This window comes from Rhinoderma darwinii, unplaced genomic scaffold (assembly GCF_050947455.1).
Source record: "Rhinoderma darwinii isolate aRhiDar2 unplaced genomic scaffold, aRhiDar2.hap1 Scaffold_4102, whole genome shotgun sequence".
In the NCBI taxonomy this organism is placed as follows: domain Eukaryota; kingdom Metazoa; phylum Chordata; class Amphibia; order Anura; family Rhinodermatidae; genus Rhinoderma; species Rhinoderma darwinii.
Genome location: NW_027463676.1, coordinates 14,583 through 37,723, shown reverse-complemented (window position 1 = coordinate 37,723; position 23,141 = coordinate 14,583). Strand labels below are relative to the sequence as shown.

The window sequence follows — 23,141 nt, the reverse complement described above, 5'->3', positions numbered from 1 at the left end:
CTAGGACATATGATGCTGCAGATTATTACATCCAGATCCTTCTATACAAGTGACTCCCCCAGTGTAGCGCGCCCTAGGACATATGATGCTGCAGATTATTACACCCAGATCCTTCTCTACAAGTGACTCCCCCAGTGTAGCTCCCCCTAGGACATATGATGCTGCAGATTATTACACCCAGATCCTTCTCAACAAGTGACTCCCCCAGTGTAGCTCCCCCTAGGACATATGATGCTGCAGATTATTACACCCAGATCCTTCTCAGTTCTGCTGCTTTGTAAGGTATTATTTTGTTCGGTATGGATATCCCCCTCAAGCAGCAGCTTCCACAGACCCCCATACACGCCCTCCGTACACGCCGTCCTAGAGACCACCATTGTTTTGTTGGACTTTTACATAATTTGATAGAAAAAGAAAATCTGTATGAAAGCGCAGGAGGCCGGGACTGTAACACCTTCTCCAGGACCCTTCACACAAGAGCTGGGACAAGGCGTTCCAGGACTATAGACCCCACACTCACAGGGTCCGGAGAACGTACCGGATTATGGCAGAGCTTGTTTCTACACACAGCAGTCAATCTGAACAAGCACAGCTGCAGTGTAAAGCACGGGGGATGACAGATCTCAGAGCCTATAGATGCTGCAGCTGAGTGGGGGTCAGTGATCAGGGCTCCGTCCTAATAGGGCAGAGATGAAAAGCAGCCGACCAGGAAGAAGTAGCGGCTAGGAATGAACTGGGGGGCCCTTATTTCTCTATGTGACCCCATGACGACCGTCCTAATACTCAGCACAAGGATCAAAACAAAGGCCTTCCTGGAGTCATTATAGCATTTAATTCACATTGTAAAATATAAAACCAGCAGAGGGCGAGGAGCGGTCAGGACGTCACTGCCGTGTAATGAACGCAGGGGGGGCGGACCACGGTTATTCCCCCTCCCCCATTGCTGGACACACAAGCGGACTGGTCATTTAGGAGTTGGGTCGCTGTACTGGCAGGCGCACTGGTCATCGCCTGACAAGCGACGGCCGAGGACAATATTTACCCTGGAGCTTCTCCAGACTGGCAGCCTCATCACTGCGGGGCCGCTCTGAAGAAGGTGTCCAGGGTGCGGCAGCCTCATCACTGCGGGGCCGCTCTGAAGAAAGTGTCCAGGGTGCGGCAGCCTCATCACTGCGGGGCCGCTCTGAAGAAGGTGTCCAGGGTGCGGCAGCCTCATCACTGCGGGGCTGCTCTGAATAAGGTGTCCAGGGTGCGGCAGCCTCATCACTGCGGGGCCGCTCTGAAGAAGGTGTCCAGGGTGCGGCAGCCTCATCACTGCGGGGCTGCTCTGAAGAAGGTGTCCAGGGTGCGGCTGCCCTCGCTGCGGGCACGTTTGGCACTGGGAGTTGCCGGGCTCTTCGTCTTACTCTTCGGTCTGTGGCTCGCGGGTGTCATGGCCGCTGTTACTGTATCAGGACGAGGAGCAGAGAAGGAATCTTGTAAGTCCTGAGCAAAGTGATAATCGTTGTGTTCCGGGAGGTCCCACACCAGGACGGGCTGCCGGCACTTCTCGCAGACCACCAGGTCCTCCTCACCGGGGGCGGCTGAGGATGAGGCTTCTGCGCATTCACCTGGAAGTTCAGACGTCTCGGGCTGCAGGGAACGGGACTGGAAAAGTGACGCCCGGCCCATGTCCTGTTTACCTGGGGTGAGGGGAGAAGAGGGGGGTACACTACATGCTGCTTCACCTGCATCCTCCTTCTTCTCGGCTGCTCTCTGGAATAACATGCGGATGGTGCTGGGCGTCCGGCTTTCTCTTTGCTCTTTCTGGGGTGCTCTGCTGGGGGACGGCTGTGAACTCGGGGGTCTCGGGGCCCCGAGCGCCTCCTTGCTCAGGAGACTTGCGATGTCACCTCCGGATGATGCGCTCTCTGAGAATTTGCTTGCAGACAGCTGGAGCAGAGTGAGAGGAGGAGACCTGGAACATGATCAGAGGTCAGAGGTGAAGACCTGGAACATGATCAGAGGTCAGAGGTGAAGACCTGGAACATGATCAGAGGTCAGAGGTGAAGACCTGGAACATGATCAGAGGTCAGAGGTGAAGACCTGGAACATGATCAGAGGTCAGAGGTGAAGACCTGGAACATGATCAGAGGTCAGAGCGCAGCGTGTAATCCTCCGCATCGGTCAGGAGACGTCCAGGTCACCTCTGCGTCCGGCGCTTCTGCTGGGCAGGCGGTAATAACATCATGAGGTGAGGGACGAGGACACGAGCGTCTCCTGCCTGACGCTGCGGTCAGCGATACGCCGGCTCCCATCATTGTTCGTACGTACCATGCGGCCTGATGAGCTCCGGCTTTATTGAAGCTTTTCAGGAGGATGAAGGCATCGCCGCTGATCTTTTGGGCATCATAGCGGGTGAGGGCGCAGCACCGGGATAGACCACTGTGCTCCCCCTGGCGATGTAAACCGACTGTCAGCTGTTTAGCCACTCTGTGGTTCTGGGGGAGAGAAGAGGTGAATGAATAGAAATACAGTCACATGACGCCCAGTAGTCGGGACCCCCGGCACTTACCGTCTCCTTGTCCTTCTTGAGCCGCTCTTCTAACTCCAGACACAACTGTAGGAGCCAGTGCTGCACCTGCGGAGAGGAAGAGGCAGAAATAACCCGCACAGCCAGCCGCCGCACAGCCAGGAGCACAGCCAGCCGCCGCACAGCCAGCCGCCGCACAGCCGCCGCACAGCCAGGAGCACAGCCGCCGCACAGCCAGCCGCCGCACAGCCAGGAGCACAGCCGCCGCACAGCCAGCTGCCGCACAGCCAGCCGCCGCACAGCCAGCCGCCGCACAGCCAGCCGCCGCACAGCCAGCCGCCGCACAGCCAGCCAGCCGCCGCACAGCCAGGAGCACAGCCGCCGCACAGCCAGGAGCACAGCCGCCGCACAGCCAGCCGCCGCACAGCCAGCCGCCGCACAGCCAGCCGCCGCACAGCCAGCCGCCGCACAGCCAGGAGCACAGCCGCCGCACAGCCAGCCGCCGCACAGCCAGCCGCCGCACAGCCAGCCGCCGCACAGCCAGCCAGCCGCCGCACAGCCAGGAGCACAGCCGCCGCACAGCCAGGAGCACAGCCGCCGCACAGCCAGCCGCCGCACAGCCAGCCACCGCACAGCCAGCAGCCGCACAGCCAGCAGCCGCACAGCCAGCCGCCGCACAGCCAGGAGCACAGCCAGCTGCCGCACAGCCAGCCAGCCGCCGCACAGCCAGCCAGCCGCCGCACAGCCAGCCAGCCGCCGCACAGCCAGCCGCCGCACAGCCAGGAGCACAGCCGCCGAACAGCCAGCCGCCGCACAGCCAGCCAGCCGCCGCACAGCACAGCCAGCCGCACAGGCGCCACTGATCCCACCTTAGGCCCAGACTATAGAAGCTGGTGTCATGGGAACACACGGAGGACTTTACAAGCTGCGATGGGACAATGCACCACGCGAGCAGCGCAGGACCCGGATGGGCGCAGAGCAGGACCCCGATGGGCGCAGCGCAGGACCCCGATGGGCGCTGCGCAGGACCCCGATGGGCGCGGCGCTGCGCAGGACCCCGATGGGCGCGGCGCTGCGCATGACCCCGATGGGCGCTGCGCAGGACCCCGATGGGCGCTGCGCAGGACCCCGATGGGCGCGGCGCAGGACCCCGATGGGCGCAACGCAGGACCCCGATGGGCGCGGCGCAGGACCCCGATGGGCGCGGCGCTGCGCAGGACCCCGATGGGCGCGGCGCTGCGCAGGACCCCGATGGGCGCGGCGCTGCGCAGGACCCCGATGGGCGCGGCGCTGCGCAGGACCCCGATGGGCGCGGCGCTGCGCAGGACCCCGATGGGCGCGGCGCTGCGCAGGACTCCGATGGGCGCGGCGCTGCGCAGGACTCGGATTGGTGCAGCTGGCACAGTGTATGGCCCTTTAACACGCAGCGTCCCGATAGATGTTGTTACACAAGTCTCTGACCTGATCTCGCGAGCACAGAGACGTCTTCCCAGGGAAGTTCTTGCTGCAGCCGATGGATTTGGGTAACTGCCGGGGCTTCACAGGCTCGTCCTCGATGCCGCGGCACAGCAGGTAAAGCCACGAGCTGCGAACACAAAGCGATGAGAGGGGTGGGGGAGGGGCGTTCCTATATACCACACACCACTCCTGTATACAGCTTCATCTCATCATTCTCTAGGACGCCGTTCTGGGGACATTATAGCAGTTTTGAACTTCGGGTGCCGCTGTCGTATCAATACATTCTGCTCTACTGCACTGATAAATCGTGCCATGTACAACATGGCGGACAGGAAAGAGATTTCACCAATACCAGAGACAGGAATCCCCCAGTACAAGCCCCCGCAGGCCCGCGGTTACTGAGGACGCTCCAGCTCTGCAGAGGATTCATCCCCCCCATCATGGAGACCCCGATGACCAGTAACACGCAGGGCAATGCCGGAGGCCTCGCCATGCCTGCTGTATACTCCTGTATAACCTGCACCTGACGTCATACAGCGGGGTCAGGAGGAAGGAGCGCGATGCTGAGGACACAGAACACCCCCCCCACTCCTTACAGAACGTCCAATCCCAGCACCCGACTTACCCCGTCTTATCTCCAAAGTGGCTCTGAAGAGACGATTCACTGAACTGGGTGATCTGCCCGATGTACTGCACCCCCAGGATCTCCTTAATAGTGGCCCCCAGCTTCCCCCCAAGATTGCGTCTGGTGAGAGAAGAGAAAGTTATCAGCCGCTCCTCTTATATCACTCCAGCACTATTATATCCTCCAGAGACATTACATCATATGTGACTGATATCAGCCGCTCCTCTTATAACACTCCAGTACTATTATATCCTCCCGAGACATTACATCATGTGTGACTGATATCAGCCGCTCCTCTTATATCACTCCAGTACTATTATATCCTCCAGAGACATTACATCATATGTGACTGATATCAGCCGCTCCTCTTATAACACTCCAGCACTATTATATCCTCCAGAGACATTACATCATATGTGACTGATATCAGCCGCTCCTCTTATATCACTCCAGTACTATTATATCCTCCAGACATTACATCATATGTGTGACTGATATCAGCCGCTCCTCTTATAACACTCCAGTACTATTATATCTTCCAGAGACATTACATCATATGTGTGACTGATATCAGCCGCTCCTCTTATATCACTCCAGCACTATTATATCCTCCAGAGACATTACATCATATGTGACTGATATCAGCCGCTCCTCTTATAACACTCCAGTACTATTATATCCTCCAGAGACATTACATCATATGTGTGACTGATATCAGCCGCTCCTCTTATATCACTCCAGCACTATTATATCCTCCAGAGACATTACATCATATGTGACTGATATCAGCCGCTCCTCTTATAACACTCCAGTACTATTATATCCTCCAGAGACACTACATCATATATGTGACTGATATCAGCCGCTCCTCTTATAACACTCCAGTACTATTATATCCTCCAGAGACATTACATCATATGTGACTGATATCAGCCGCTCCTCTTATAACACTCCAGTACTATTATATCCTCCAGAGACATTACATCATATGTGTGACTGATATCAGCCGCTCCTCTTATATCACTCCAGTACTATTATATCCTCCAGAGACATTACATCATATGTGACTGATATCAGCCGCTCCTCTTATATCACTCCAGTACTATTATATCCTCCAGAGACACTACATCATATATGTGACTGATATCAGCCGCTCCTCTTATATCACTCCAGCACTATTATAACCTCCAGAGACATTACATCATATGTGTGACTGATATCAGCCGCTCCTCTTATATCACTCCAGTACTATTATATCCTCCAGAGACATTACATCATATGTGACTGATATCAGCCGCTCCCCTTATATCACTCCAGTACTATTATATCCTCCAGAGACATTACATCATATGTGTGACTGATATCAGCCGCTCCTCTTATATCACTCCAGCACTATTATATCCTCCAGAGACATTACATCATATGTGACTGATATCAGCCGCTCCTCTTATATCACTCCAGTACTATTATATCCCCCAGAGACATTACATCATATGTGACTGATATCAGCCGCTCCTCTTATATCACTCCAGCACTATTATATCCTCCAGAGACATTACATCATATGTGTGACTGATATCAGCCGCTCCCCTTATATCACTCCAGTACTATTATATCCTCCAGACATTACATCATATGTGTGACTGATATCAGCCGCTCCTCTTATAACACTCCAGTACTATTATATCCTCCAGAGACATTACATCATATGTGACTGATATCAGCCGCTCCTCTTATATCACTCCATTACTATTATATCCTCCAGATACATTACATCATATGTGACTGATATCAGCCGCTCCTCTTATATCACTCCATTACTATTATATCCTCCAGAGACATTACATCATATGTGTGACTGATATCAGCCGCTCCTCTTATATCACTCCAGTACTATTATATCCTCCAGAGACATTACATCATATATGTGACTGATATCAGCCGCTCCTCTTATATCACTCCAGTACTATTATATCCTCCAGAGACATTACATCATATGTGACTGATATCAGCCGCTCCTCTTATATCACTCCAGCACTATTATATCCTCCAGAGACATTACATCATATGTGTGACTGATATCAGCCGCTCCTCTTATATCACTCCAGTACTATTATATCCTCCAGAGACATTACATCATATATGTGACTGATATCAGCCGCTCCTCTTATATCACTCCAGTACTATTATATCCTCCAGAGACATTACATCATATGTGACTGATATCAGCCGCTCCTCTTATATCACTCCAGCACTATTATATCCTCCAGAGACATTACATCATATGTGTGACTGATATCAGCCGCTCCTCTTATATCACACCAGTACTATTATATCCTCCAGAGACATTACATCATATATGTGACTGATATCAGCCGCTCCTCTTATATCACTCCAGCACTATTATATCCTCCAGAGACATTACATCATATGTGTGACTGATATCAGCCGCTCCTCTTATATCACTCCAGCACTATTATATCCTCCAGAGACATTACATCATATGTGACTGATATCAGCCACTCCTCTTATATCACTCCAGTACTATTATATCCTCCAGAGACATTACATCATATGTGTGACTGATATCAGCCGCTCCTCTTATATCACTCCAGCACTATTATATACTCCAGAGACATTACATCATATGTGACTGATATCAGCCGCTCCTCTTATATCACTCCAGTACTATTATATCCTCCAGAGACATTACATCATATGTGTGACTGATATCAGCAGCTCCTCTTATAACACTCCAGTACTATTATATCCTCCAGAGACATTACATCATATGTGTGACTGATATCAGCCGCTCCTCTTATATCACTCCAGTACTATTATATCCTCCAGAGACATTACATCATATGTGACTGATATCAGCCGCTCCTCTTATAACACTCCAGCACTATTATATCCTCCAGAGACATTACATCATATGTGTGACTGATATCAGCCGCTCCTCTTATATCACTCCAGTACTATTATATCCTCCAGAGACATTACATCATATGTGACTGATATCAGCCGCTCCTCTTATATCACTCCAGTACTATTATATCCTCCAGAGACATTACATCATATGTGTGACTGATATCAGCCGCTCCTCTTATAACACTCCAGCACTATTATATCCTCCAGACATTACATCATATGTGTGACTGATATCAGCCGCTCCTCTTATATCACTCCAGTACTATTATATCCTCCAGACATTACATCATATATGTGACTGATATCAGCCGCTCCTCTTATATCACTCCAGCACTATTATATCCTCCAGAGACATTACATCATATGTGACTGATATCAGCCGCTCCTCTTATATCACTCCAGTACTATTATATCCTCCAGAGACAGTACATCATATGTGACTGATATCAGCCGCTCCTCTTATATCACTCCAGCACTATTATATCCCCCAGAGACATTACATCATATGTGACTGATATCAGCCGCTCCTCTTATATCACTCCAGTACAATTATATCCTCCAGAGACATTACATCATATGTGTGACTGATATCAGCCGCTCCTCTTATATCACTCCAGTACTATTATATCCTCCAGACATTACATCATATGTGTGACTGATATCAGCCGCTCCTCTTATATCACTCCAGCACTATTATATCCTCCAGAGACATTACATCATATGTGTGACTGATATCAGCCGCTCCTCTTATAACACTCCAGTACTATTATATCCTCCAGAGACATTACATCATATGTGTGACTGATATCAGCCGCTCCTCTTATATCACTCCAGTACTATTATATCCTCCAGAGACATTACATCATATGTGTGACTGATATCAGCCGCTCCTCTTATAACACTCCAGTACTATTATATCCTCCAGAGACATTACATCATATGTGACTGATATCAGCCGCTCCTCTTATAACACTCCAGTACTATTATATCCTCCAGAGACATTACATCATATGTGACTGATATCAGCCGCTCCTCTTATATCACTCCAGCACTATTATATCCTCCAGAGACATTACATCATATGTGACTGATATCAGCCGCTCCTCTTATATCACTCCAGTACTATTATATCCTCCAGAGACATTACATCATATGTGACTGATATCAGCCGCTCCTCTTATAACACTCCAGTACTATTATATCCTCCAGACATTACATCATATGTGTGACTGATATCAGCCGCTCCTCTTATATCACTCCAGCACTATTATATCCTCCAGAGACATTACATCATATGTGACTGATATCAGCCGCTCCTCTTATAACACTCCAGTACTATTATATCCTCCAGAGACATTACATCATATGTGTGACTGATATCAGCCGCTCCTCTTATATCACTCCAGTACTATTATATCCTCCAGAGACATTACATCATATGTGTGACTGATATCAGCCGCTCCTCTTATATCACTCCAGTACTATTATATCCTCCAGAGACATTACATCATATGTGACGGATATCAGCCGCTCCTCTTATATCACTCCAGCACTATTATATCCTCCAGAGACATTACATCATATGTGACTGATATCAGCCGCTCCTCTTATAACACTCCAGCACTATTATATCCTCCAGAGACATTACATCATATGTGACTGATATCAGCCGCTCCTCTTATAACACTCCAGTACTATTATATCCTCCAGAGACATTACATCATATGTGACTGATATCAGCCGCTCCTCTTATATCACTCCAGCACTATTATATCCTCCAGAGACATTACATCATATGTGACTGATATCAGCCGCTCCTCTTATATCACTCCAGTACTATTATATCCTCCAGAGACATTACATTATATGTGTGACTGATATCAGCCGCTCCCCTTATATCACTCCAGTACTATTATATCCTCCAGAGACATTACATCATATGTGACTGATATCAGCCGCTCCTCTTATATCACTCCAGCACTATTATATCCTCCAGAGACATTACATCATATGTGTGACTGATATCAGCCGCTCCCCTTATATCACTCCAGTACTATTATATCCTCCAGACATTACATCATATGTGTGACTGATATCAGCCGCTCCTCTTATAACACTCCAGTACTATTATATCCTCCAGAGACATTACATCATATGTGACTGATATCAGCCGCTCCTCTTATATCACTCCAGCACTATTATATCCTCCAGATACATTACATCATATGTGACTGATATCAGCCGCTCCTCTTATATCACTCCATTACTATTATATCCTCCAGAGACATTACATCATATGTGTGACTGATATCAGCCGCTCCTCTTATATCACTCCAGTACTATTATATCCTCCAGAGACATTACATCATATATGTGACTGATATCAGCCGCTCCTCTTATATCACTCCAGTACTATTATATCCTCCAGAGACATTACATCATATGTGACTGATATCAGCCGCTCCTCTTATATCACTCCAGCACTATTATATCCTCCAGAGACATTACATCATATGTGTGACTGATATCAGCCGCTCCTCTTATATCACTCCAGTACTATTATATCCTCCAGAGACATTACATCATATATGTGACTGATATCAGCCGCTCCTCTTATATCACTCCAGTACTATTATATCCTCCAGAGACATTACATCATATGTGACTGATATCAGCCGCTCCTCTTATATCACTCCAGCACTATTATATCCTCCAGAGACATTACATCATATGTGTGACTGATATCAGCCGCTCCTCTTATATCACACCAGTACTATTATATCCTCCAGAGACATTACATCATATATGTGACTGATAGCAGCCGCTCCTCTTATATCACTCCAGCACTATTATATCCTCCAGAGACATTACATCATATGTGTGACTGATATCAGCCGCTCCTCTTATATCACTCCAGTACTATTATATGCTCCAGAGACATTACATCATATATGTGACTGATAGCAGCCGCTCCTCTTATATCACTCCAGCACTATTATATCCTCCAGAGACATTACATCATATGTGACTGATATCAGCCACTCCTCTTATATCACTCCAGTACTATTATATCCTCCAGAGACATTACATCATATGTGTGACTGATATCAGCCGCTCCTCTTATATCACTCCAGCACTATTATATACTCCAGAGACATTACATCATATGTGACTGATATCAGCCGCTCCTCTTATATCACTCCAGTACTATTATATCCTCCAGAGACATTACATCATATGTGTGACTGATATCAGCAGCTCCTCTTATATCACTCCAGTACTATTATATCCTCCAGAGACATTACATCATATGTGTGACTGATATCAGCCGCTCCTCTTATATCACTCCAGTACTATTATATCCTCCAGAGACATTACATCATATGTGTGACTGATATCAGCCGCTCCTCTTATAACACTCCAGCACTATTATATCCTCCAGACATTACATCATATGTGTGACTGATATCAGCCGCTCCTCTTATATCACTCCAGTACTATTATATCCTCCAGAGACATTACATCATATGTGACTGATATCAGCCGCTCCTCTTATATCACTCCAGCACTATTATATCCTCCAGAGACATTACATCATATGTGACTGATATCAGCCGCTCCTCTTATATCACTCCAGTACTATTATATCCTCCAGAGACATTACATCATATGTGACTGATATCAGCCGCTCCTCTTATATCACTCCAGTACTATTATATCCTCCAGAGACATTACATCATATGTGACTGATATCAGCCGCTCCTCTTATAACACTCCAGCACTATTATATCCTCCAGAGACATTACATCATATGTGTGACTGATATCAGCCGCTCCTCTTATAACACTCCAGTACTATTATATCCTCCAGAGACATTACATCATATGTGACTGATATCAGCCGCTCCTCTTATAACACTCCAGTACTATTATATCCTCCAGAGACATTACATCATATGTGACTGATATCAGCTGCTCCTCTTATATCACTCCAGTACTATTATATCCTCCAGAGACCTTACATCTATATATGTGACTGATATCAGCCGCTCCTCTTATATCACTCCAGTACTATTATATCCTCCAGAGACATTACATCATATGTGACTGATATCAGCGGCTCATCTTATATCACTCCAGCACTATTATATCCTCCAGAGACATTACATCATATGTGACTGATATCAGCTGCTCCTCCTATAACACTCCAGTACTATTATATCCTCCAGAGACATTACATCATATGTGTGACTGATATCAGCCGCTCCTCTTATATCACTCCAGTACTATTATATCCTCCAGAGACATTACATCATGTGTGACTGATATCAGCCGCTCCTCTTATATCACTCCAGCACTATTATATCCTCCAGAGACATTACATCATATGTGTGACTGATATCAGCCGCTCCTCTTATATCACTCCAGCACTATTATATCCTCCAGAGACATTACATCATATGTGTGACTGATATCAGCCGCTCCTCTTATATCACTCCAGCACTATTATATCCTCCAGAGACATTACATCATATGTGTGACTGATATCAGCCGCTCCTCTTATATCACTCCAGTACTATTATATCCTCCAGAGACATTACATCATATATGTGACTGATATCAGCCGCTCCTCTTATAACACTCCAGCACTATTATATCCTCCAGAGACATTACATCATATGTGACTGATATCAGCCGCTCCTCTTATATCACTCCAGTACTATTATATCCTCCAGAGACATTACATCATATGTGTGACTGATATCAGCTGCTCCTCTTATAACACTCCAGCACTATTATATCCTCCAGACATTACATCATATGTGACTGATATCAGCCGCTCCTCTTATATCACTCCAGCACTATTATATCCTCCAGAGACATTACATCATGTGTGTGACTGATATCAGCCACTCCTCTTATATCACTCCAGCACTATTATATCCTCCAGAGACATTACATCATATGTGTGACTGATATCAGCCGCTCCTCTTATATCACACCAGTACTATTATATCCTCCAGAGACATTACATCATATATGTGACTGATAGCAGCCGCTCCTCTTATATCACTCCAGCACTATTATATCCTCCAGAGACATTACATCATATGTGTGACTGATATCAGCCGCTCCTCTTATATCACACCAGTACTATTATATCCTCCAGAGACATTACATCATATATGTGACTGATAGCAGCCGCTCCTCTTATATCACTCCAGCACTATTATATCCTCCAGAGACATTACATCATATGTGTGACTGATATCAGCCGCTCCTCTTATATCACTCCAGTACTATTATATCCTCCAGAGACATTACATCATATGTGTGACTGATATCAGCCGCTCCTCTTATATCACTCCAGTACTATTATATGCTCCAGAGACATTACATCATATATGTGACTGATATCAGCCGCTCCTCTTATATCACTCCAGCACTATTATATCCTCCAGAGACATTACATCATATGTGTGACTGATATCAGCCGCTCCTCTTATATCACTCCAGTACTATTATATGCTCCAGAGACATTACATCATATATGTGACTGATAGCAGCCGCTCCTCTTATATCACTCCAGCACTATTATATCCTCCAGAGACATTACATCATATGTGACTGATATCAGCCACTCCTCTTATATCACTCCAGTACTATTATATCCTCCAGAGACATTACATCATATGTGTGACTGATATCAGCCGCTCCTCTTATATCACTCCAGCACTATTATATACTCCAGAGACATTACATCATATGTGACTGATATCAGCCGCTCCTCTTATATCACTCCAGTACTATTATATCCTCCAGAGACATTACATCATATGTGTGACTGATATCAGCAGCTCCTCTTATATCACTCCAGTACTATTATATCCTCCAGAGACATTACATCATATGTGTGACTGATATCAGCCGCTCCTCTTATATCACTCCAGTACTATTATATCCTCCAGAGACATTACATCATATGTGACTGATATCAGCCGCTCCTCTTATAACACTCCAGCACTATTATATCCTCCAGAGACATTACATCATATGTGTGACTGATATCAGCCGCTCCTCTTATATCACTCCAGTACTATTATATCCTCCAGAGACATTACATCATATGTGACTGATATCAGCCGCTCCTCTTATATCACTCCAGTACTATTATATCCTCCAGAGACATTACATCATATGTGTGACTGATATCAGCCGCTCCTCTTATATCACTCCAGCACTATTATATCCTCCAGAGACATTACATCATATGTGACTGATATCAGCCGCTCCTCTTATATCACTCCAGTACTATTATATCCTCCAGAGACAGTACATCATATGTGACTGATATCAGCCGCTCCTCTTATATCACTCCAGCACTATTATATCCCCCAGAGACATTACATCATATGTGACTGATATCAGCCGCTCCTCTTATATCACTCCAGTACAATTATATCCTCCAGAGACATTACATCATATGTGTGACTGATATCAGCCGCTCCTCTTATATCACTCCAGTACTATTATATCCTCCAGACATTACATCATATGTGTGACTGATATCAGCCGCTCCTCTTATATCACTCCAGCACTATTATATCCTCCAGAGACATTACATCATATGTGTGACTGATATCAGCCGCTCCTCTTATAACACTCCAGTACTATTATATCCTCCAGAGACATTACATCATATGTGTGACTGATATCAGCCGCTCCTCTTATATCACTCCAGTACTATTATATCCTCCAGAGACATTACATCATATGTGTGACTGATATCAGCCGCTCCTCTTATAACACTCCAGTACTATTATATCCTCCAGAGACATTACATCATATGTGACTGATATCAGCCGCTCCTCTTATAACACTCCAGTACTATTATATCCTCCAGAGACATTACATCATATGTGACTGATATCAGCCGCTCCTCTTATATCACTCCAGCACTATTATATCCTCCAGAGACATTACATCATATGTGACTGATATCAGCCGCTCCTCTTATATCACTCCAGTACTATTATATCCTCCAGAGACATTACATCATATGTGACTGATATCAGCCGCTCCTCTTATAACACTCCAGTACTATTATATCCTCCAGACATTACATCATATGTGTGACTGATATCAGCCGCTCCTCTTATATCACTCCAGCACTATTATATCCTCCAGAGACATTACATCATATGTGACTGATATCAGCCGCTCCTCTTATAACACTCCAGTACTATTATATCCTCCAGAGACATTACATCATATGTGTGACTGATATCAGCCGCTCCTCTTATATCACTCCAGTACTATTATATCCTCCAGAGACATTACATCATATGTGTGACTGATATCAGCCGCTCCTCTTATATCACTCCAGTACTATTATATCCTCCAGAGACATTACATCATATGTGACGGATATCAGCCGCTCCTCTTATATCACTCCAGCACTATTATATCCTCCAGAGACATTACATCATATGTGACTGATATCAGCCGCTCCTCTTATAACACTCCAGCACTATTATATCCTCCAGAGACATTACATCATATGTGACTGATATCAGCCGCTCCTCTTATAACACTCCAGTACTATTATATCCTCCAGAGACATTACATCATATGTGACTGATATCAGCCGCTCCTCTTATATCACTCCAGCACTATTATATCCTCCAGAGACATTACATCATATGTGTGACTGATATCAGCCGCTCCTCTTATAACACTCCAGTACTATTATATCCTCCAGAGACATTACATCATATGTGACTGATATCAGCCGCTCCTCTTATAACACTCCAGTACTATTATATCCACCAGACATTACATCATATGTGACTGATATCAGCCGCTCCTCTTATATCACTCCAGTACTATTATATCCTCCAGAGACATTACATCATATGTGACTGATATCAGCCGCTCCTCTTATATCACTCCAGCACTATTATATCCTCCAGAGACATTACATCATATGTGTGACTGATATCAGCCGCTCCTCTTATAACACTCCAGTACTATTATATCCCCCAGAGACATTACATCATATGTGTGACTGATATCAGCCGCTCCTCTTATAACACTCCAGCACTATTATATCCTCCAGACATTACATCATATGTGTGACTGATATCAGCCGCTCCTCTTATATCACTCCAGCACTATTATATCCTCCAGAGACATTACATCATATGTGACTGATATCAGCCGCTCCTCTTATATCACTCCAGCACTATTATATCCTCCAGAGACATTACATCATATGTGTGACTGATATCAGCCGCTCCTCTTATATCACTCCAGTACTATTATATCCTCCAGAGACATTACATCATATGTGTGACTGATATCAGCCGCTCCTCTTATATCACTCCAGTACTATTATATCCTCCAGAGACATTACATCATATGTGTGACTGATATCAGCCGCTCCTCTTATAACACTCCAGTACTATTATATCCTCCAGAGACATTACATCATATGTGACTGATATCAGCAGCTCCTCTTATATCACTCCAGCACTATTATATCCTCCAGAGACATTACATCATATGTGTGACTGATATCAGCCGCTCCTCTTATATCACTCCAGTACTATTATATCCTCCAGAGACATTACATCATATGTGACTGATATCAGCCGCTCCTCTTATATCACTCCAGTACTATTATATCCTCCAGAGACATTACATCATATGTGTGACTGATATCAGCCGCTCCTCTTATAACACTCCAGTACTATTATATCCCCCAGAGACATTACATCATATGTGTGACTGATATCAGCCGCTCCTCTTATAACACTCCAGCACTATTATATCCTCCAGACATTACATCATATGTGTGACTGATATCAGCCGCTCCTCTTATAACACTCCAGTACTATTATATCCTCCAGAGACATTACATCATATGTGTGACTGATATCAGCCGCTCCTCTTATATCACTCCAGTACTATTATATCCCCCAGAGACATTACATCATGTGTGACTGATATCAGCCGCTCCTCTTATAACACTCCAGCACTATTATATCTTCCAGAGACATTACATCATATGTGACTGATATCAGCCACTCCTCTTATATCACTCCAGTACTATTATATCCTCCAGAGACATTACATCATATATGTGACTGATATCAGCCGCTCCTCTTATATCACTCCAGTACTATTATATCCTCCAGAGACATTACATCATATGTGTGACTGATATCAGCCGCTCCTCTTATATCACTCCAGTACTATTATATCCTCCAGAGACATTACATCATATGTGTGACTGATATCAGCCGCTCCTCTTATATCACTCCAGCACTATTATATCCTCCAGAGATATTACATCATATGTGACCGATATCAGCCGCTCCTCTTATATCACTCCAGCACTATTATATCCTCCAGAGACATTACATCATATGTGACTGATATCAGCCGCTCCTCTTATATCACTCCAGTACTATTATATCCTCCAGAGACATTACATCATATGTGACTGATATCAGCCGCTCCTCTTATAACACTCCAGCACTATTATATCCTCCAGAGACATTACATCATATGTGTGACTGATATCAGCCGCTCCTCTTATAACACTCCAGTACTATTATATCCTCCAGAGACATTACATCATATGTGACTGATATCAGCCGCTCCTCTTATAACACTCCAGTACTATTATATCCTCCAGAGACATTACATCATATGTGACTGATATCAGCTGCTCCTCTTATATCACTCTAGTACTATTATATCCTCCAGAGACATTACATCATATGTGTGACTGATATCAGCCGCTCCTCTTATATCACTCCAGTACTATTATATCCTCCAGAGACATTACATCATATGTGACTGATATCAGCCGCTCCTCTTATATCACTCCAGTACTATTATATCCTCCAGAGACCTTACATCTATATATGTGACTGATATCAGCCGCTCCTCTTATATCACTCCAGTACTATTATATCCTCCAGAGACATTACATCATATGTGACTGATATCAGCGGCTCATCTTATATCACTCCAGCACTATTATATCCTCCAGAGACATTACATCATATGTGACTGATATCAGCTGCTCCTCCTATAACACTCCAGTACTATTATATCCTCCAGAGACATTACATCATATGTGTGACTGATATCAGCCGCTCCTCTTATATCACTCCAGTACTATTATATCCTCCAGAGACATTACATCATGTGTGACTGATATCAGCCGCTCCTCTTATATCACTCCAGCACTATTATATCCTCCAGAGACATTACATCATATGTGTGACTGATATCAGCCGCTCCTCTTATATCACTCCAGCACTATTATATCCTCCAGAGACATTACATCATATGTGTGACTGATATCAGCCGCTCCTCATATATCACTCCAGCACTATTATATCCTCCAGAGACATTACATCATATGTGTGACTGATATCAGCCGCTCCTCTTATAACACTCCAGTACTATTATATCCTCCAGAGACATTACATCATATGTGACTGATATCAGCCGCTCCTCTTATATCACTCCAGTACTATTATATCCTCCAGAGACATTACATCATATGTGACTGATATCAGCCGCTCCTCTTATATCACTCCAGCACTATTATATCCTCCAGAGACATTACATCATATGTGTGACTGATATCAGCCGCTCCTCTTATATCACTCCAGCACTATTATATCCTCCAGAGACATTACATCATGTGTGACTGATATCAGCCGCTCCTCTTATATCACTCCAGTACTATTATATCCTCCAGAGACATTACATCATATATGTGACTGATATCAGCCGCTCCTCATATATCACTCCAGCACTATTATATCCTCCAGAGACATTACATCATATGTGACTGATATCAGCCGCTCCTCTTATATCACTCCAGTACTATTATATCCTCCAGAGACATTACATCATATGTGTGACTGATATCAGCTGCTCCTCTTATAACACTCCAGCACTATTATATCCTCCAGACATTACATCATATGTGACTGATATCAGCCGCTCCTCTTATATCACTCCAGCACTATTATATCCTCCAGAGACATTACATCATGTGTGTGACTGATATCAGCCACTCCTCTTATATCACTCCAGTACTATTATATCCTCCAGAGACATTACATCATATGTGACAGATATCAGCCGCTCCTCTTATATCACTCCAGTACTATTATATCCTCCAGAGACATTACATCATATGTGTGACTGATATCAGCTGCTCCTCTTATAACACTCCAGCACTATTATATCCTCCAGAGACATTACATCATGTGTGTGACTGATATCAGCCACTCCTCTTATATCACTCCAGTACTATTATATCCTCCAGAGACATTACATCATATGTGACAGATATCAGCCGCTCCTCTTATATCACTCCAGTACTATTATATCCTCCAGAGACATTACATCATATGTGTGACTGATATCAGCTGCTCCTCTTATAACACTCCAGCACTATTATATCCTCCAGACATTACATCATATGTGACTGATATCAGCCGCTCCTCTTATATCACTCCAGCACTATTATATCCTCCAGAGACATTACATCATGTGTGTGACTGATATCAGCCACTCCTCTTATATCACTCCAGTACTATTATATCCTCCAGAGACATTACATCATATGTGACAGATATCAGCCGCTCCTCTTATATCACTCCAGTACTATTATATCCTCCAGAGACATTACATCATATGTGTGACTGATATCAGCCGCTCCTCTTATATCACTCCAGTACTATTATATCCTCCAGAGACATTACATCATATATGTGACTGATATCAGCCGCTCCTCTTATATCACTCCAGCACTATTATATCCTCCAGAGACATTACATCATGTGTGACTGATATCAGCCGCTCCTCTTATATCACTCCAGCACTATTATATCCTCCAGAGACATTACATCATATGTGACTGATATCAGCCGCTCCTCTTATATCACTCCAGTACTATTATATCCTCCAGAGACATTACATCATATGTGTGACTGATATCAGCCGCTCCTCTTATAACACTCCAGTACTATTATATCCTCCAGAGACATTACATCATATGTGTGACGGATATCAGCCGCTCCTCTTATATCACTCCAGTACTATTATATCCTCCAGAGACATTACATCATATGTGTGACTGATATCAGCCGCTCCTCTTATATCACTCCAGCACTATTATATCCTCCAGACATTACATCATATGTGTGACTGATATCAGCCGCTCCTCTTATATCACTCCAGTACTATTATATCTTCCAGAGACATTACATCATATGTGACCGATATCAGCCGCTCCTCTTATATCACTCCAGTACTATTATATCCTCCAGAGACATTACATCATATGTGACTGATATCAGCCGCTCCTCTTATATCACTCCAGTACTATTATATCCTCCAGAGACATTATATCATATGTGACTGATATCAGCCGCTCCTCTTATATCACTCCAGCACTATTATATCCTCCAGAGACATTATATCATATGTGTGACTGATATCAGCCGCTCCTCTTATATCACTCCAGTACTATTATATCTTCCAGAGACATTACATCATATGTGACCGATATCAGCCGCTCCTCTTATATCACTCCAGTACTATTATATCCTCCAGAGACATTACATCATATGTGACTGATATCAGCCGCTCCTCTTATATCACTCCAGTACTATTATATCCTCCAGAGACATTATATCATATGTGACTGATATCAGCCGCTCCTCTTATATCACTCCAGCACTATTATATCCTCCAGAGACATTATATCATATGTGTGACTGATATCAGCCGCTCCTCTTATATCACTCCAGCACTATTATATCCTCCAGACATTACATCATATGTGTGACTGATATCAGCCGCTCCTCTTATATCACTCCAGTACTATTATATCCTCCAGAGACATTACATCATATGTGTGACTGATATCAGCCGCTCCTCTTATATCACTCCAGTACTATTATATCCTCCAGACATTACATCATATGTGACTGATATCAGCCGCTCCTCTTATAACACTCCAGTACTATTATATCTTCCAGAGACATTACATCATATGTGACCGATATCAGCCGCTCCTCTTATATCACTCCAGTACTATTATATCCTCCAGAGACATTATATCATATGTGACTGATATCAGCCGCTCCTCTTATATCACTCCAGCACTATTATATCCTCCAGAGACATTATATCATATGTGACTGATATCAGCCGCTCCTCTTATAACGCTGCGACTGTGTTGAGATAAGTCGTGTATTTCCGGACTTACATTTTCCCGATGGGGAGCTGACGGAACAGTCCGGGGACAGCGCTCTGGGACAGGATGGTCTGACGGTTCGGCTTATTTAGTCCACAGGCCAGCTTTGCTAGAATCTGCAGCGGAGAAGAGGGCGCGCGGTCACACAACTCGCAGCTCATTACACCCGAAATAACCACTTAAACCTCCCTAATCAACATGTCGTATTTGGGTTGATGATGACGGTTTTGGGGCAGTCTGTGCCCACATCCCTCACACCCATCAGAACAGAACCCACCTTATTATGTGAAATCCCGGCCGAGCACTGGAACGTGGTCTCCTCCTCCACAGCCGCTCTCATCTCCTCCACAATAATGGCAGCCACGGTCAGCTGCAGCTCCAGGCTCCGCGGGTCCCCCGACAGCAGGGAACTCAGCCACTGCTCCACCCCCAGCCGCCGCAGCTCCTCTGAGACCCAAAGCAACAAGAAAGATCTTAGAACTGATCAGTGGATGTCCGACCACCGGGACCAGGGAACAAGTGCGGCTACTGACCTGTCCGACCACCGGGACCAGGGAACAAGTGCGGCTACTGACCTGTCCGACCACCGGGACCAGGGAACAAGTGCGGCTACTAACCACAGAAATAAACGGGAGATGGGAACAGCCGAGTGCAGCCCCCCCCCCCCACTGACAACACCGACCTGGAAGCCCACTATAATATGGATTATATAACAGTGATCCCACAAAACCTAAAACCTATTAGAGCCCTCCATACATGACTGATCCTGAGTTATATCCTGTATTATACTCCAGAGCTGCACTCACTATTCTGCCGGTGGAGTCACTGTGTACATACATTACATTACTGATCCTGTACTGATCCTGAGTTACATCCTGTATTATACTCCAGAGCTGTACTCACTATTCTGCTGGTGGAGTCACTGTGTACATACATTACATTACTTATCATGTACTGATCCTGAGTTACATCCTGTATTATACTCCAGAGCTGCACTCACTATTCTGCTGGTGGAGTCACTGTGTATATACATTATATTACTTATCCTGTACTGATCCTGAGTTACATCCTGTATTATACTCCAGAGCTGCACTCACTATTCTGCTGGTGGAGTCACTGTGTACATACATTACTTATCCTGTACTAATCCTGAGTTACATCCTGTATTATACTCCAGAGCTGCACTCACTATTCTGCTGGTGGAGTCACTGTGTACATACATTACATTACTTATCCTGCACTGATCCTGTATTATACTCCAGAGCTGCACTCACTATTCTGCTGGTGGAGTCACTGTGTACATACATTACTTATCCTGTACTGATCCGGAGTTACATCCTGTATTATACTCCAGAGCTGCACTCACTATTCTGCTGGTGGAGTCACTGTGTACATACATTACTTATCCTGTACTGATCCTGAGTTATATCCTGTATTATACTCCAGAGCTGCACTCACTATTCTGCTGGTGGAGTCACTGTGTATACATTACATTACTTATCCTGTACTGATCCTGAGTTACATCCTGTATTATACTCCAGAGCTGCACTCACTATTCTGCTGGTGGAGTCACTGTGTACATTACTTATCCTGTACTGATCCTGAGTTACATCCTGTATTATACTCCAGAGCTGCACTCACTATTCTGCTGGTGAAATCACTGTGTACATTACTTATCCTGTACTGATCCTGAGTTATATCCTGTATTATACTCCGGAGCTGCACTCACTATTCTGCTGGTGGAGTCACTGTGTACATACATTACATTACTTATCCAGTACTGATCCTGAGTTATATCCTGTATTATACTCCAGAGCTGCACCCACTATTCTGCTGGTGGAGTCACTGTGTACGTACATTACTTATCCTGTACTGATCCTGAGTTACATCCTGTATTGTACACCAGAGCTGCACTCACTATTCTGCTGGTGGAGTCACTGTGTACATTACTTATCCTGTGCTGATCCTGAGTTACATCCTGTATTATGTTCCAGAGCTACACTCACTATTCTGCTGGTGTAGTCACTGTGTACATACATCACATTACTTATCCTGTACTGATCCTGAGTTACATCCTGTATTATACTCCAGAGCTGCACTCACTATTCTGATGGTGGAGTCACTGTATACATACATTACTTATCCTGTACTGATCCTGAGTTATATCCTGTATTATACACCAGCGCTGCACTCACTATTCTGCTGGTGGAGTCACTGTGTACATACATTACATTACTTATCCTGTACTGATCCTGAGTTATATCCTGTATTATACTCCAGAGCTGCACTCACTATTCTGCTGGTGGAGTCACTGTGTAC

The 23,141-nt window shown here is 44.9% G+C and overlaps 1 protein-coding gene across 2 annotated transcripts in view; it reads right to left on the bottom strand.

The window, feature by feature from the left end:
* Positions 1-813: 813 nt before the first annotated feature.
* LOC142709505 (DNA polymerase eta-like) overlaps positions 814-23,141 on the bottom strand; it is a 35,532-nt gene continuing 13,204 nt past the window's right edge. Inside the window, exons 5-12 of one of the 2 annotated variants that reach the window (XM_075848482.1) lie at positions 21,100-21,269; positions 20,835-20,938; positions 4,596-4,715; positions 3,974-4,097; positions 2,555-2,620; positions 2,314-2,480; positions 1,728-1,957; positions 814-1,445 (exon numbers count right to left, since the gene is read on the bottom strand). In XM_075848482.1, the coding sequence (XP_075704597.1) occupies positions 1,312-1,445; positions 1,728-1,957; positions 2,314-2,480; positions 2,555-2,620; positions 3,974-4,097; positions 4,596-4,715; positions 20,835-20,938; positions 21,100-21,269 (1,115 nt within the window). In that variant the 3' untranslated portion in view covers positions 814-1,311. Of the gene's footprint in view, positions 1,958-2,313; positions 2,481-2,554; positions 2,621-3,973; positions 4,098-4,595; positions 4,716-20,834; positions 20,939-21,099; positions 21,270-23,141 lie in introns of both variants that reach the window. The other variant, XM_075848481.1, reaches the window with a different exon arrangement.